Genomic DNA, 14,746 nt, shown 5'->3' with positions numbered 1-14,746 from the left:
TCACACAGGGCTCCCGGAGCAAAGTAAGGGGCTCTGGCCTCATCAGAAATAATAGTAATAATGATGGTAAGCCAACAACTGTGTGTCCTTATTATGCTGGGCCCTTTCTTTATACATTTCACCTCTGTTAGCCCATCTCACCACCATCTCACTAACACCACCTCCACGAGACAGCTTCTGTTACTGTTCCACTTTACAGATGAGGAAACTGAGGCACAGGGAGGTGGAGAGATTTGCCCAGATCACACGGATCACAGGTGGTGAAGCCAGGACTCAAACCTGTGATGGCACCTTTGCCCATAACCCCTGCACTGCACCCCTCACAGGCTCTTACCAGCAATACATCACTTCCTTTCCAGTGGCTCCCCAAGGAACAAGCCCCCTCCACTCAAGAATGGGGCAGTGCTGAGTGGGTAGGGGTGATCCCAGGGCCGGTGGGCCACAAGGAGCCATTCCCCCGACAGAGGGCCCAGAGCCCTCTCCCTTCGGGATGGCAGCGAGCAGGTGCAGCACTGCTGTCCACATGCCTGGTGTGCCAACCCCCTGGGGTAAACTGCTGTGCCTAAGAGCAGTTCTGCCCGGAACCTAATAGAACCGGCTATACCTCATGTCCCCGCGAGGAGGAAGGGCCTTTGCTCCAGGAAAGGAGTCTGCAAGTCACAGCCCACAGCCCACAGTGCCAGAGAGGGCCAGATAAAGGGCAAGGAGGCAGAGGGGGAAGGAAGGGGGAGGAGAGAGGGAGGAGGAGGGAGGAAGGAAGTGAAGGTTCTCTGAGGCGTCCAGTGGCCAGATCTCTTCCACTTAGCCTGGGCTGTTGACAGACCCATTTTACAGATGGGGAATCAGGCTCAGAGAGGGGAGACTCAAGGTCGTGTTGTGAGTAGGATACAGAGGGCAGATCTGAACCCAGCTCCAATTCCAACGCGCCTCCCGGGTCCAAGACAGCCACGGCCTCTTGAGGCTCTCCAGGGTGTTGGATTTCAGAGGATTTGCATTCTGTTTGTCTACACCCCAACAGAAGCCCAACCCCTTTACCCTGGACATTCCTGCCAGAAACTCCTTCTTAGGGGGTTCAGATGCAGAAAGACCAAAGGGATCCGGAGGGATGAGACCGGAGAGCAGGGAAAAGCCCGGGAAAAGCCCCTCTGTGCACAGGGCACCTCCGGGAGCTGCCTGTGCCCTGCGGCTCCTGCCAAGTTGCAGAACAATGGGGCCCAGGCTGCCAAGCCCAAGTCAGGGGCCAAAAATCCGTGGAATGTGAGACCCGGAGCCCCAGGCCACACAGATCTGCCACCTCAAAGAGGGCCTTTCTTCTGCCGGGAGCGGGTGCTGGGGTGGCAGAGTGCTTCCCAGCCTCGGTTCCACACATGTGCCCGTCTACCAGGCACCCGGGGCCTGGATGAGTGGCAGGGTAAGGCCGCGGGTCTGTTTGGGAGCCTGACTTGCCTGGGTTCAAATCCTGGCCCGGCTTCCTTTAACCACGCAGTGTCTCAGTTTCCTCATCTGGAAAATGGGGCTAACAGTAAGATCTACCTTTCAGGGTCATTGAGAATTAAATGTGTTAACAGATGTAAACTCCTCAGGACAGAGCCTGGCACATGTGAAGGGCCCTCTGAGGCTTTAGCTGTTACCAGCGTCATTACCACCAACCATCCCTGGGCAGTGGAGGAGGAATTGTCTCCATGTGACAGACACGGGAACTGGGGCTCAGAGAGGGGCAGGGACTTGCCCAGGGTCACACAGCTGGTAAAAGATAGAGCTGGGGCTGCTGGACCCCCAGATCATTCTGTCTACTGCATTGCACGGCCTCTCTGGAATGGCTCTGGAGCAAATACCCTCCTCGTCACTTACGAGATCTGGGGCTGCCTTTGCAAAGCCCCCCGACATGCTCCTCCCGCCCTGGCCTTCGGCAAGCCTCTTACTAACGTGGGGTGTGTCCCAGGGAGACGTGGGGGATTGGGTTTAATCCAGGCACTTCCTGGAAGCGAGCGGTTCCCACACCGGGCTGGGCTCTGAGGCTTGCCGAGAGGCCTTTTTTTTTTTTTTGCGGTACGCGGGCCTCTCCCTGCTGTGGCCTCTCCAGCTGCGGAGCACAGGCTCCGGACGCGCAGGCTCAGTGGCCATGGCTCACGGGCCCAGCCACTCGGCGGCATGTGGGATCTTCCTGGACCGGGGCACGAACCTGTGTCCCCTGCATCGGCAGGCGGACGCTCAACCACTGAGCCACCAGGGAAGCCCCCGAGAGGCCTTTCTGACCATGACTGTCACCTGGGGCGCTTGCTTCCCAATTTCTAAAACTTCGTCTAGGGGAAAGTCACATCCCTCCTTTGTCTCCTGCCAAATACCACACTTCGTGGAGGCTGGCGGCTCATCGAGGCCTTACCCTCCCAGTAAAAGGCGACCCAAGACACCAGAAGGCTCAGGCCAAAGACCCAGCTTGGGGCAGGTTTGGGGGCCTGAGTGGATAGGGTCGTGTGGGTGCAAGTATCTGTCTACACCTCACCTTGCTCCCCAACCCTGAGGTGGAAGCAGCGAGTGTCTGCCTGCCCTTTTCTGCATGCGGTATGTGCGTGTATGCGTGTACAGTCAGGCCACAAGGCTTTGAGCCCAGCCATGCTCTCGGTCTATCCACTGGGGTAGGGGCGTCACTGCCCCTGGTTTGGGTGGGGCTGGTAAAGGCCCACGTGGCTCCCAGGCTGACAGGGAGAATCACAAAGACAACCTTGGAGACTCAGCTTCGGCTGGACCCGGACCCTGTGCCGTTTCTCTGGGGAGGAGGCCCCTGTTCAGTCCTTCCTGCTCAATGAACAGCTTCACACGTTGTTTTCCCAAAGGAGGAAACCATCCTGGTGACTTCACACCCTCCTACACACACGGAATGAGTGACCCAACGCCAGTGCAGGCACCAGGGGCTATCTCTGCTTGTCCAGCAGGCTCCTGGCAACAGAAGCTTAGGATAGATGCCCACTGCTGGGGGCCTTCAGCCAGCCGGGAGAGGAGAAGTGCCACAGACCAGTATGGCCCAGCACACCCCTACACAGATGGCGCTCTGAGGCCCAGCGGGAGACCAGGCAGCTCACAGGCTGGCCACTGGTGAGGTCAAGGCCAGACCAGCTTCAGCATCAGCCAGCATCCACGGCAACACCTCCCCTGAGCTGAGTAATCTGACATCCCCCAAGAAACCCAAGCGGTGCCATCACCCCGCTTTTGCAGATGGGGAAACCAAGGCTCCAAGGGAAAACGTGACTCGCCAAAGTCAGTCCACACAGAGGAGAGAGCTACCACTTGAACCTGCTCCTCAGACCAGGGAGCCTGTGAGTAACGAGAGAAAGGGATGCCACCGACTTCGTGTCCCCACACGAGGCCTGGGCAGTAAGGAACGCCCCACCCACGCAGACCGGCTGTAATGACAGCGCATCGCTAGCGGAGCCTGCACTGTGGGTGCGCCAGGCACGCGCCAAGGGCCGTGCACACCTCGTTCCACCTCACAGCCACCCTAGGTGGGGGCCACTATAATCCACGTAGTGCAGAGGAGGAAATGAAAGTTCAGACTGGTTAAGCAACGGGCCCAAGGTCACACAGCAGGCATTAGGCAGAACTGACACTTGAAACCACGTCTGCCTGACTCCCGTAGTCCACACCTCCTTGGAGAGTGAAGGACTGAGTGAATGAATGAATGAATGAATGAATTCTGGCCCAGAGGTGTGGCTCTGGCTACTGTGTCCTTCCCCCACCCCAGCCCCCCTTCCCTTCTGGTCTTGGGATAAGCAGACGTTGCCCATTCATCACTTGACAGGAAGCAGCTCGATCTCAGGCCAGAGTCACGGGGGCCTTGGGAGCTGTAGGGGATGAGCCACAGATGGTGTCTGGTTTCCTGACTGGGCCTGGGAGCCCTCACCACCCGCCCCCCCCACCGAAAGCCACACTTGCCACTCAGATTCCGCAGCTCCACGACCAGCAGGAGCCTGGCTTCTCTGAGACACGGGACCACGTGCAGCCCCGGGAAGGGTGGTGCAGCCTGTGCAGAGAGGTCCTTGAGCCCCCTCCTCAGGGCAGTGGGGCCTCTCACGGGGTGGGTCTGCAGAACCCGGAGGTCAGCGGCTGAGGGGCAATGCAGCACCCACCCAGCTCACCTCCCCGGCACCCTACCCCATCCTTTTCTTCCGGCTCCCCTCTCCTCACCCACCACCCACCCCCATCTCTCTCCAGCCTGGGGCCTCCCTTCAGAGCTCCAGACGCCAGCCACCAAAAGTTCCAGGCACTGAAGACTCACCTGCCCTTCCCCGGGTCTTCATCTCAGCGACGGGGTCTCCTGTCTGCCCAGGAACCCGGCAGGAACCCAGGCTCCTCCTCCGGACGCCTCGCCCTCCCTCACAGCCCACACCTGGTCTTCATCCAGCGCTGCTGATTCTTTCCCCAAACAAGTCTCCACTTACCCAGAGCCCCTGCCCTCTGCTGGCCTGGCCCCTTCTCTGTGGGGTCCCTGTAGTTGCCTCCTGCCTGATGACCTGACCTCCAGCCCACCAAAGGAGGGTCCCCCCACCAAGACACAAATCTCAACCTGCTTCTCCCGACCCAAAACCGCGCAGAAAAAGGCCCACACGCCTGAGCAAGGCGTCCCAAACTCCGTCCAGCTGGCGCTGGCCTGCCCTCCTTAAAGTGTACCCCGCCCCAGGCCCCTGCACGTGGGGGCCTCCCCTTCCCAACTACACAGCACCCCGGACCTTCCACACACCAGCCTCTGCCGGGAACCTATGACCTCTCATGGGGTGAAGTCCCCCTTCTGCGTCAGGACCGGGTCCTGGGTCGTAATCAGGCTCAGCACTTCTCGTGGGATCCTGGGAAAGACCCGCCCCCTACCTCATCCATAAAGAGGAAACAGCTGGACCCCGCAGGGTGGACTCCCAGGGGCAGTCGGGTGGTACCAAGCAGCCTGCAATCTCCCAGTCAGTGGAGGGGGGCTCCTCCACCCTCCTGATGCCCCAAGCAAGAAACATCTGTCTCCACGCTCAGGATCCCCGAGGTCTCAGAGCAGGCAGAGATCACCAGGCAATTCAAAACACGTCACACCCACACTGCAGGGCTTCCCTGAGCCTTTTTACAATTGAGGCGGCTCCAGATCACCTTTCACTTTCTCCTTCTCGGGTAATAAAACCCAATTCTGGAAGGAAAAAAATGTAGGAGCTGTAAACATCTCTCAGTTCAAGGAGCAATGAGGCATTTGGTTTCTACCTGGGAAGGCCTTTGGCTCCAGGACCTGGTGAAGGAAGATCTGCTGAGCACTTGCTCTGCACCAGGGAGTGACACGCGGCACCTCGGCGCACTCCTCCAGAGTGTCTGCGCTGCCCTCTTACAGATGAGGGAGGATAGGTGCTGAGAGGTTAAGTCTCTTACAGATGAGGGAGGATAGGTGCCGAGAGGTTAAGTGACTTGCCAAGGCCTTGCCGCTGGCAAACGGCATGCACCCGTTAGAACCCAGATCTGACTCTCTCCAAAGTCTGGGCTTTAATCTCATCTGCCTGGGGACATCCTTGGAGGCCACTATGGAGCTGGGGGAAGCTGGGGGTCTCACTCTGCGAGGAGCCTCAGGCCCCTTAGGTAGGTCCACCATCCCAAGGACCCCTGCCCTCCAGGGAAAGGAACTTGCTCTCTCCTCGAGGCCTTGGCAGGCTCTGCCTCCCTTGCCTGGAATGAACTGCCTCCCGGCAAACCTGGATCCTCCTTCCAGGCCCAACCCAGGGCACCCGCTCTAGGCAGCCTTCCTGGACTCCTCTAGTCAGTTACTCCCAGGTTCCACTGACCTGGTCTCTGTGCCGTCACTGCCTGCACACATGTCTTCTTCTCCCTCAAACGAAGATTTCCTCAAGGGCAGAGACCAAATCACTCTCCTTGTGGCCCCAGCAGGCTGCAGAGGGAGGGTGACCCAGTATGTAAACACCAGAAGCCAGGAGGGAGAAGCCTGGGGAGAGCAGAAATTCCTCTTCTCCCATAGCCTGCCTCAGACCACGGCTCCTGCCCTGCCAACCAACAGCCGAAGGGGGAAACCCAGCAGAGCAGCCCTCAGGCAGATGGAGGCTCAGGGTTTGTAAAAAGCTTGCCCCGGGCCCAGGAGGACATCCATAATCTCACAAGTGGCCTCTACACAGGGGAAGTTCTTCAATCCCTGGCCTCCCCTAATTTCCTCTCCTGCTCTCTTTTTAAGGTTTGAAAGGGTGGCTATTCCTGGCAAGAGAAACTTCTGTGGAGAACTCACTGCTCAGACATCAGGAAGGGGCCCAGGTAGCCAAGACCCACGCGGGAGACATAAGAATTCCTTTTCCTGTTTCCCTCGTCACCTCGGGAGTTCTGGCAAAGCCCGGGATCACCCAGCATGAAACTTCCCCCCATTAACCTGAGCAGTGACAAAGGTCATGCCAGGCTGATGGCACTGGCCCACGGGCAGCTCCCACCAGGTGGGTGGTCAAGGGGGCAGCGGTGGCAGAGGTGCAGCCAAGGTCAGGTGCTCTGTGAGCCCAGGCCCCGGAGGTCGCCAGGGCCTGCCTCCCTGTCACTTGCTAGGCATACCCTCAAGGGCAAAGGCTGTAGCCCCAGGTGGCAGGAAAGGGTGAGGGGCTCCCCACAGCAGAGGCAGGGCAAAGGCCGGTACCTTGCAAAGTGGCTCCTGAGAAGCTCCGGGGAAGGTCTCGGCTCAGGGTTGAAGTAGATGTGAGCACGGTACCGGGACCTCTGGGGGTCTGGGTGGCCTCCCCGTGCCAGGGCTGGTAAAGGAGGGGAGGCCAGCCCTGTCTCCGTATGGGACTTCCCATGCCCAAGACTCCTGTCCCCGGCCACTGCCAAAAGGGAACTCCCCCACCATGAGCTGCTCCAAAAATAGCTCTGGCTGCCACCTCTGTGGTGAAAGGGACTTGTCACTGCCACCAGGGAGCCCACTGCTCACCAGGGACTGGAATCTGATGGCAGTGGCCGTGGGGTCAGTCCTGGAGAGAGCGCAAGTGTGCCGGAAGCCAGGGGGCTTGGCATGCAATTACAGTCCACTCTGGGATTGCCCAATCCTGCTCCCCCATTTTACCCTCCAGGAAACTGCGGCAGGAGGGCAAGAGATTGGCCCCGGGCCGTGGGCACAGCAGTGGCAGCGCCTGGCTAGGACCCGGCCTCCTAAACCCACCCCATACCCACATGGTCAGGCAAAGGAACTTGCCCTGTAGGCTCTACCAACCCCTCACTGCCACCCCAGAACCCAGAACACTGACAGCAAACGCCGAGGTCCAACCAGCCTGGGAGGGATGAGGGGTGCTTCCCTCACCCACAGGGCTCCATTCCCACCCACCCCCATGGGGGCCAGCCAACGCTAAGAATCATAAATGTTCTTGCTGTCCCTTTAAAAGCTTAACCCTGGGGGCTTCCCTGGTGGCGCAGTGGTTGAGAGTCCACCTGCCGATGCAGGGGACGCGGGTTCGTGCCCCGGTCCGGGAATGATCCCACATGCCGCGGAGCGGCTGGGCCCGTGAGCCATGGCCGCTAAGCCTGCGCGTCCGGAGCCTGTGCTCCGCAACAGGAGAGGCCACAACAGTGAGAGGCCCACGTACCGCAAAAAAAAAAAAAAGAAAGAAAGAAAAAAAAAAGCTTAACCCTTTCTAATCTCTCTTTTGTGAGCTGAACCAAAAATATTTGCTGCCTAAGAGATGACAGCCTTGGTAGGCAGCAGCCCTGGGTTCAAGTCCTGGCTCTGGTGCACCCCAGCTATGTGGGCCTCAGGGTTCTCGCAGGTAAAACTGGGACACAAATAGTATGCATCGCCCCGGGCTGTGGAGGGCTCCATAACATCAGGGGCCTCAAAAGTGCTTAGCCCCAGGCCTGACACCGAATAGAGCCCCAATCACTGGAGTTACTGTTGATTATTAATCCTTATTCTGGCCCCGTGCTCTCGCACACCAGGCTGTGGATCCAGGATCTGAGTGTTCCCACCTTCCCTTCCTTCTACACATCCTTCCAGCTGCCGGCTCCGTTGAGGGCCTGTGCTGACCACGGGTGACCCCAAGATCGCACGGATGGAAACCCCCTTGCTCTTACGGGGTCACAGGAGAGAACCCAGAAACACAGGGACAGATAACCGCAAGCCAGAAAGAGCATGAAAAGTGTCCCCAAGAAAAGGACTGAGAGACCCTCACTTCGTGACCCAGGCAAGATCACGGACACCTTCTTACAAGAGTTGGAGTCTGGGGTAGCCTGGAAGGAGAAGCAGGGGGAGCACCAGAGGGACGGAAATTCCAGCCGAGAACGCAGTGGGGTCAAAGGCACGGAGGCTGGCGGACCTGCGGGCATGTGGAAGAAGGCAGGGATGCCTCCAGGCCAGGCCCAGCCCTCCATCTCCGAAAAGAGCTCCCATGGTCGGAACACGCCTTCCTCTCCAGAACGAGAGCCAGCTCCACCCTGGGCAAAACCCACCCCCACCCCCCGCGCCCCATCTGCAGCTCGACCGCGGGGACCGATGAGGGCATATGGCAGCTGAGGCCCCAGAGGACACGCGGAGCCAGATCCTGGCACCGGGACTCGGCCACCTGCCAGCACACCTTCCCCGCCAGCCGGGCCCAATTGTCGGGCATATGCCAGGTGCCGGCCCCTGGGTGACTGCAGCCGGGCCCAGGCCAGCCGTCCACAGGCCTGGGTGGACTCCCCGCCCAGGCCCCAGCTCACGGGACACCCCTGGAGGACCGTCCTCCACGACCCGGCGAGGTGGGCGGCATCAGCCTGCACACACAGCAGAGGCTCCAGACGGGCCGGTCGGGCCCCCAAGTTGGGCACTTTCTGCCTAACCGTTGTTTTTCTTCTGCTTCCAGCCTCGTTTCTGCTGAGAGGAACTCCCTCCAGGGCTCCCATCTAGGACACGGTAGCACCCAGGGAAAACACAGATTCCTGGAGCCTTCCTCTTCCTCCTGGGCCAGGATGGCAAGAACCTTCCTGAAGTTTACCTTGGCTCTGATCAGCCTCCATGCCCGTGGGCACACACGCACTGCCAGTCACTCCCCACCTGTCCACCTGGGACACAGAAGAGAGGGTGGAGCTGTGCTGAGGGGCACAGACGGGCTCGCAGTCCCATCAGTGCCCAGACTCTCAGGGCCGCCTGGGTCACTGGGAGCCTCCAGCACGACCTCCATGCAGCTCAGCGTGGCTCGGTCTGTGGGTGACAGTGTCTCCTCCATCTAGTCCTGCCACCCCACGCAGAGTTACGGGCCAGCACACTATCTCAGCTTCCAGGGCCACACCACAGTGGCCCTGGACCTTCCTGTGTCACATTCCCCACGGGATCCTCGTGGACTCCGCGTCGGGCCTGGGAAATTATGAGGCCATTTTTAACCCCTCGAGGGTGAATCCCGCTCTGAGCCACGGCATGTGGCATGGTGGCTCAGGACTCACAGGGTCTGGGACTCTCAAAGGGCCACATGGCCTTGGGAAAGTCATGGCTTGTCTCTGGGTCTTGGTTTCGCCACCTACAACATGGGTGGGTCGGGCTCTGCAGTCTTGGGAGGGCTCTTCTTGTGCCAATACTTTTTATGAGGCTGATGGAGAATTTGCAACTCGCTGGCGTGCCCTGAAACTGAGCTCCAGGAGCTTGTTATCTAATCCTGTGCTCATGTCTGGGAGGAAAACCAGACCTTCTGGGTCTGGAATTGCTAAGGGACACTCTCTCTGACCTTGGAAGATTATGTGAGCCCCCCAGCCCCCTGCACACTGCCCTCCCCACTCGCAACAAGCCACAGCCATATGGGGGGTTGGCTCAGAGGCCTCCCAGCTCCCAGACACACAGCCATGGAAGTGGCGATGTGTACACAGTGCGGTCCACACACAGAGCACCCCTTAACTGCCAGGTGCAGGGCCAGATCCTTGAGGGGTGTTGGCAGCTCATGTGCTTACAAAATGACCCTGTAAGGCAGACAGTGCGTCCATTTGACAGATGAGGAAAGTGAGGCTAGTGAGGTCACATGACTCGCTGGAGGTGTCCCAGCTGGAGAGAGGCAGAGCCTGGATGGAAATGTAGGTCTGAGTCCTCGTGGTCGTGGGGGAACCAGACCCAAGTGCTTAACTGTGTTGCAGAATCAAAGTAGGGGCCACTGATTCCAACTCGGGCCAGTCAAGGGGGCTGCAGGGAGGTAGTGGCACTGGATCTGGGACCCAAGGGCCAGGAAGTGAGGTAAGGCCGCCCAGCACAGGCTCTGGAGTCTGACGTTCAAATCCTGCACTGCCTCTGTCCAGCCGCAGGAGCTCGGGTCAGGCCTGTAGCCGTGTCTCTGCAGTTCCCTCCTCTGTAAACTGGGGGCTGTGTAGGACTGACCTCGTGGGGCTGGTTATGAGAACCGCGTGGAGGACACGCCGGCGGAATGCCAGCAGCTCAGGGCTATCAGGACTAGGTATACACAAGAGCTCAATCAATGCGGCTGTTGCTACTATTATGCTTACTGTTATCACCATTAAAAACCAGTGCTGGGCTTCCCTGGTGGCGCAGTGGTTGAGAATCTGCCTGCCAATGCAGGGGACACAGGTTCGAGCCCTGGTCTGGGAAGATCCCACATGCCGCGGAGCAACTAGGCCCGTGAGCCACAACTACTGAGCCTGCGTGTCTGGAGCCTGTGCTCCGCAACAAGAGAGGCTGCGACAGTGAGAGTGGCCCCCGCTCGCTGCAACTCGAGAAAGCCCTTGCACAGAAACGAAGACCCAACGCAGCCAAAAATAAATAAATAAATAATAAAAATAAAGGAATTCCCTTAAAAAAAAAAACAGTGCTCATTCAACAGCGATATCCCTGCAACAAATATTTCTGGCAACCCACTCTGTGAACCAAGTGTCACAATAAGGCCGGTCTTCCTTCCCCAGGGGACCCCAGTCTCGTGGCCAACCAGGCCCCTGGGCCTGTGAATGTGGCAGGCGGGGCCCACGGCCTCTGGGGATCTCCCCCTTTTAGGGAGGATGGGAGAGGCCACACTGGCTCCTGCTGCATTCTCCCAGAAGCTGGAAGTGATGGCAAAGCATTTTACAAAGTTACCAGGACGATGAACCTGAGTCATGCCCCTCCCCGCACTGCCTCAATAAAATAAATCTTGGCCGGTGCTGGCTGGCGAGAGACCCTATATATTTACATGACGATCGTGCCTCATGATCACAGGGCTCGTGATTCCAGCAAGCAGCGTGTGGCAGGGATGACAGTGGTCCTAGGAGACTCGCCATTTTCCGGCGACTTTTATTGTCCATTATATCCCGGCGTTTACAGGGCTCTGCTCCGGGCCTGGCAGGAATATCGCACACGGTGGGGCTGGCAGGCCTTAATATTCCAGTCTCAGTGTTGCGGATCAGTTTTCGCATCTCATCCACGCCACCCCCCGAGTCTTTGTGTGATACCGAGACCCCAGGCAGCTCCAGGGGCCCTGGAGGGAGAGGGTTGAGGGGTCTAGAAGCACAGGTAGGCCCACCCAAGCCATCTGCTTGGTTCCAGTCTGCTGTCCCAGACCAGTGGACACTGCTAACTCTGTGGCCTTCCTTGGGCATAGGAGGGGGCTGTACAAAGCAGAGGGGTGCACAGGTGCACTGGAGCCGCGACTAATGGCTTGCGGGGGCTGCTTGCTAAATTCTCAGGGACTTTGTGAGACAGTTATCATGTTGGTGGCTTGCAATCAGGCACGCTAGGAATACTTACACCCTGGAAATTGGCAAATGCTACAAATCAAGGCTTTGTACAAATCCCTCTCCCTCCCGCCCCGCCACCCCTCTGCCCAGGGACCTGTTTGTTAAACATCAGCATATCCCAGGAAGCGGGTGGCCCAGCAGGCCCTCGTGAGCACCTGGAAGGACACGCGGACTTAAGAGTCAGGTGTGAATCCTGACTTCCTCACATACCACTTGTGTGTGAACTTAGGTAAAGTTACTTCACTTTTTGAGCCTCAGATTTCTTTTCTGTAAAAGGGTGACACACCTAAACTCCCAGGCTGCTGTCAGGATTACAGCACCTCATGGCAAGTTCCCTGGGTGATGCTGAATATATAGCAGGTGCTTAATAAATGATACCTATTGTCATTCACTAACGCAACACTTACTGAGCACCTACTCCGTACCAGACACTGTCTGAGTGATAGGGATACAGAAATGCCCCAGGGGATGACAAATACCAAATCCTTCACATCCGGACGGATCTTGATTTTCTGCAGAGGGATTTTTACCCACACCATCTTACGAAGCCTCATGACAACTTTGATAGGTGGGCACAGCAGGAATGGTGCCCAATTTTGAGATGAGGAAATGGGGGCTCAGGGCTGGGCATGACTTGCCCGAGGCCCCTGCCAGGGCCTATCCAGATAGGGCTCAGCTCCAAGTCCACTCCAGGCCCACCATGGCACCCATCTCTGAATTCCCAGGCCCAGCCGGGCTGGCCCCCCTGATGGTGCCAGGAGAACCCAGGGCGAGGGGACTCCGGGTCTAGGATCCTCGGCTCTAGCCTTGGCTCCACGGCTTCCCTGCTCTGGGTCCTTCCCCTCCTGGGCCCTCAGCTCCCCATCGGAAGGCTGAGAGGACTGCGCTCAGGACGCTGTTGGCCCTGATGGGTGAGGGTCTGCCTCTAGGCTTCCTGGCTTGGCCAAACGTCCTTCTGTCCCCCCAGAGCCAGGGAGGCCTTGGGCATATAAACATCTCCTGAGCCCCAGCCAGAGCCCAGGAGAGCCAGGGCCTCTTAAGCAGGAAGGAAGAGAGCCGTGAGCTGGGGCTCCCATCCCCCTATTCTGGGCTTGCCATCTCACCCTGCTGGCGGGGCTCACCCACCCATTTCACAGGTGAGGAGACTGACGCTCAGAGAGGGGTGGTATCACCAGCCTGGGAGCAGGATTCATCTCCTAGGCTGGCAGCTTCCAGAGCTCGTGGCTGCAGTGCCCACCGAGCCCCTCGGTTCTGACGCCTTGGCGGCCTGCAGATGAGGCCGTCCTGGCCACCCAGCCTCAGCCCAGAGTGGTCGAGGAGCGTTTCGCTGAAACAGGAGAACAAGAGAAGTACTGGCAACTCTGATGACTCAGATAACCTTTGAAACTAGGAGGTGGGCGGAAGCGGGCGGCATTTCTGATGGGTTTCACCTCACTTCCTAGAAGGATGTATCACCAGCTTCAGTTTAGTCAACACTCACCCGACCGTCAACGTAGACCCGTGCTCTGGGCGGCACGTCTCAGCTCGCTTGTCACCAAAGAAATTACGGGCTGGCAGGTGGGAGTCACCCAGCCTGTCGTCGGGGGTGGGGGGGAACTCTTCTCATTTTACAGTTGGGGAAACTGAGGCCCAGAAAGAGGGCAGGGGTTGGTTCAGGGATGCACAACAGGGACTTAAGTCTTCAAACTCCTTTGCCAAAAGGTTAATTTTTCTCTTTGGGGAGATAGAAAAGGAGACTCTCTCGAGCTTTCAAAGGAAAAAAGGGAAGAAAAAAGAACTAGCAGCTGAATGGAATTGCAACAAGGCCCCCAGCCAGCCCGAAGAGGTTTCCGAAATTCTGTACAGTCTGAATTCTTACGGGCTGAGGGGGTCACGCGATTTCCTCTTCAGAAGGCAGAGTTGAAACAGTCTGACTGAGGGGGCCAGGGGGAGGAGAGAAGGGTCCACAAGGCTAGGAATAATGAGTTTCTGTCTGGCTGCTCTGATGACTTTCTGGGTGACCACGGTCGAGTCCCTTGCCCTCTCTGGGCCTCAGTTTACCCTGATTTATTTACTATGCACCAAGACTTACTCTAACGCACTTAAGTGAGGTTAACCTACTTACCCCTTATATAACACGGCTGGGGTTTGAAGCCAGCTAGCGTGGCTCCAGAACCCACACTCCAACCACTGAGCCACAAGGCCCTCCGGCCTGCAGAAGGCATATCTCCAGAGTCCTTCCTGCCCTCAGGGGCTTTGCCCATCTGTGGCCTGGATGCCAGCAGGCAGGTTTCTAAAGACACTAAACCATCCTCCTTAACTCGCCTGCTGCTCTGAGCTGCTACCTTATCCGTGAACTCTGATTCCTTCACTTTGTTCAGCAGTCTTTATAACTATTTTAGCTTGGGAGACCCTCGGGAAACTCCCAGGTCACGGCAGCCAACGACCCACCTCTTTGAGCCTCGCTGGGAGCCGAGAGTCCAAACAGGAATGGACGACCCTGCTCTGATGTCCATTTTGGAGTTTTACACTCAGGTCGGCCTCTGGGACCGCAGGAGGGAGACTGCCATTCAGGCATCCAAGAAAGAGAGAAAAAAACATCTATTCATAGCCAGACAGAACCTGCTCTATGGAAATCACGCTACCGACACGACAAGCAGCCCAGCTGTGCAAGAGATTCCCGAAGAGCCTGACCTGGGAACATCCACGTGGAAGGCTCAAAGGCTTGGGTGGTCACCAAGCTTATAAAATCTGCCTGGATGCTCAACCATGAAATTCCTGAGGGCATAAGGTTCTGACCCAAAACCTGGGCTTGTCTTCCAAAACAAAATTCTTCAGACAACGGACATTTTTTGGCTTCAACGAACAGGCTGCTGATCTCTGTTTCACTCTGATCTCTATCTAGAGTAAGGAACACCATGGTGAGAACATGCTCCCACCCAATGCCTCGCACTGTGCCACGTGTTGGGGTCCACCCGGTCATTCCCAAGGGTGGGCGTTACTATCTCCATTTTGCAGATGGGGAGACTGAGGCTCAGAGAGGTGCTGACTCCCACAGCTGGGAGACGGCAAAGGTGGGGTTTGAAATCTG

General features: G+C 57.8%; 1 protein-coding gene across 2 annotated transcripts in view; it reads right to left on the bottom strand.

Moving 5' to 3' along the window:
- The window catches only part of NEK6 (NIMA related kinase 6), an 85,605-nt gene that overhangs the window by 45,514 nt on the left and 25,345 nt on the right, over positions 1–14,746 (bottom strand). The window contains exon 1 of one of the 2 annotated variants that reach the window (XM_029203704.1): positions 4,274–7,349. The exons of the other annotated variant lie outside the window; for it this stretch is intronic. Within the exon in view, the coding sequence (XP_029059537.1) occupies positions 4,274–4,295 (22 nt within the window). The 5' untranslated portion in view covers positions 4,296–7,349. Of the gene's footprint in view, positions 1–4,273; positions 7,350–14,746 lie in introns of those variants that run through there. 2 annotated transcript variants of the gene reach the window in all.

The sequence above is a fragment of the Monodon monoceros genome, unplaced genomic scaffold (genome assembly GCF_005190385.1).
Source record: "Monodon monoceros isolate NGI ecotype Baffin Bay Population unplaced genomic scaffold, NGI_Narwhal_1 Super_Scaffold_5, whole genome shotgun sequence".
Lineage (NCBI taxonomy): Eukaryota > Metazoa > Chordata > Mammalia > Artiodactyla > Monodontidae > Monodon > Monodon monoceros.
Note: the sequence above shows the minus strand (reverse complement) of the source record. Positions and strands in the feature narration are given on the sequence as shown.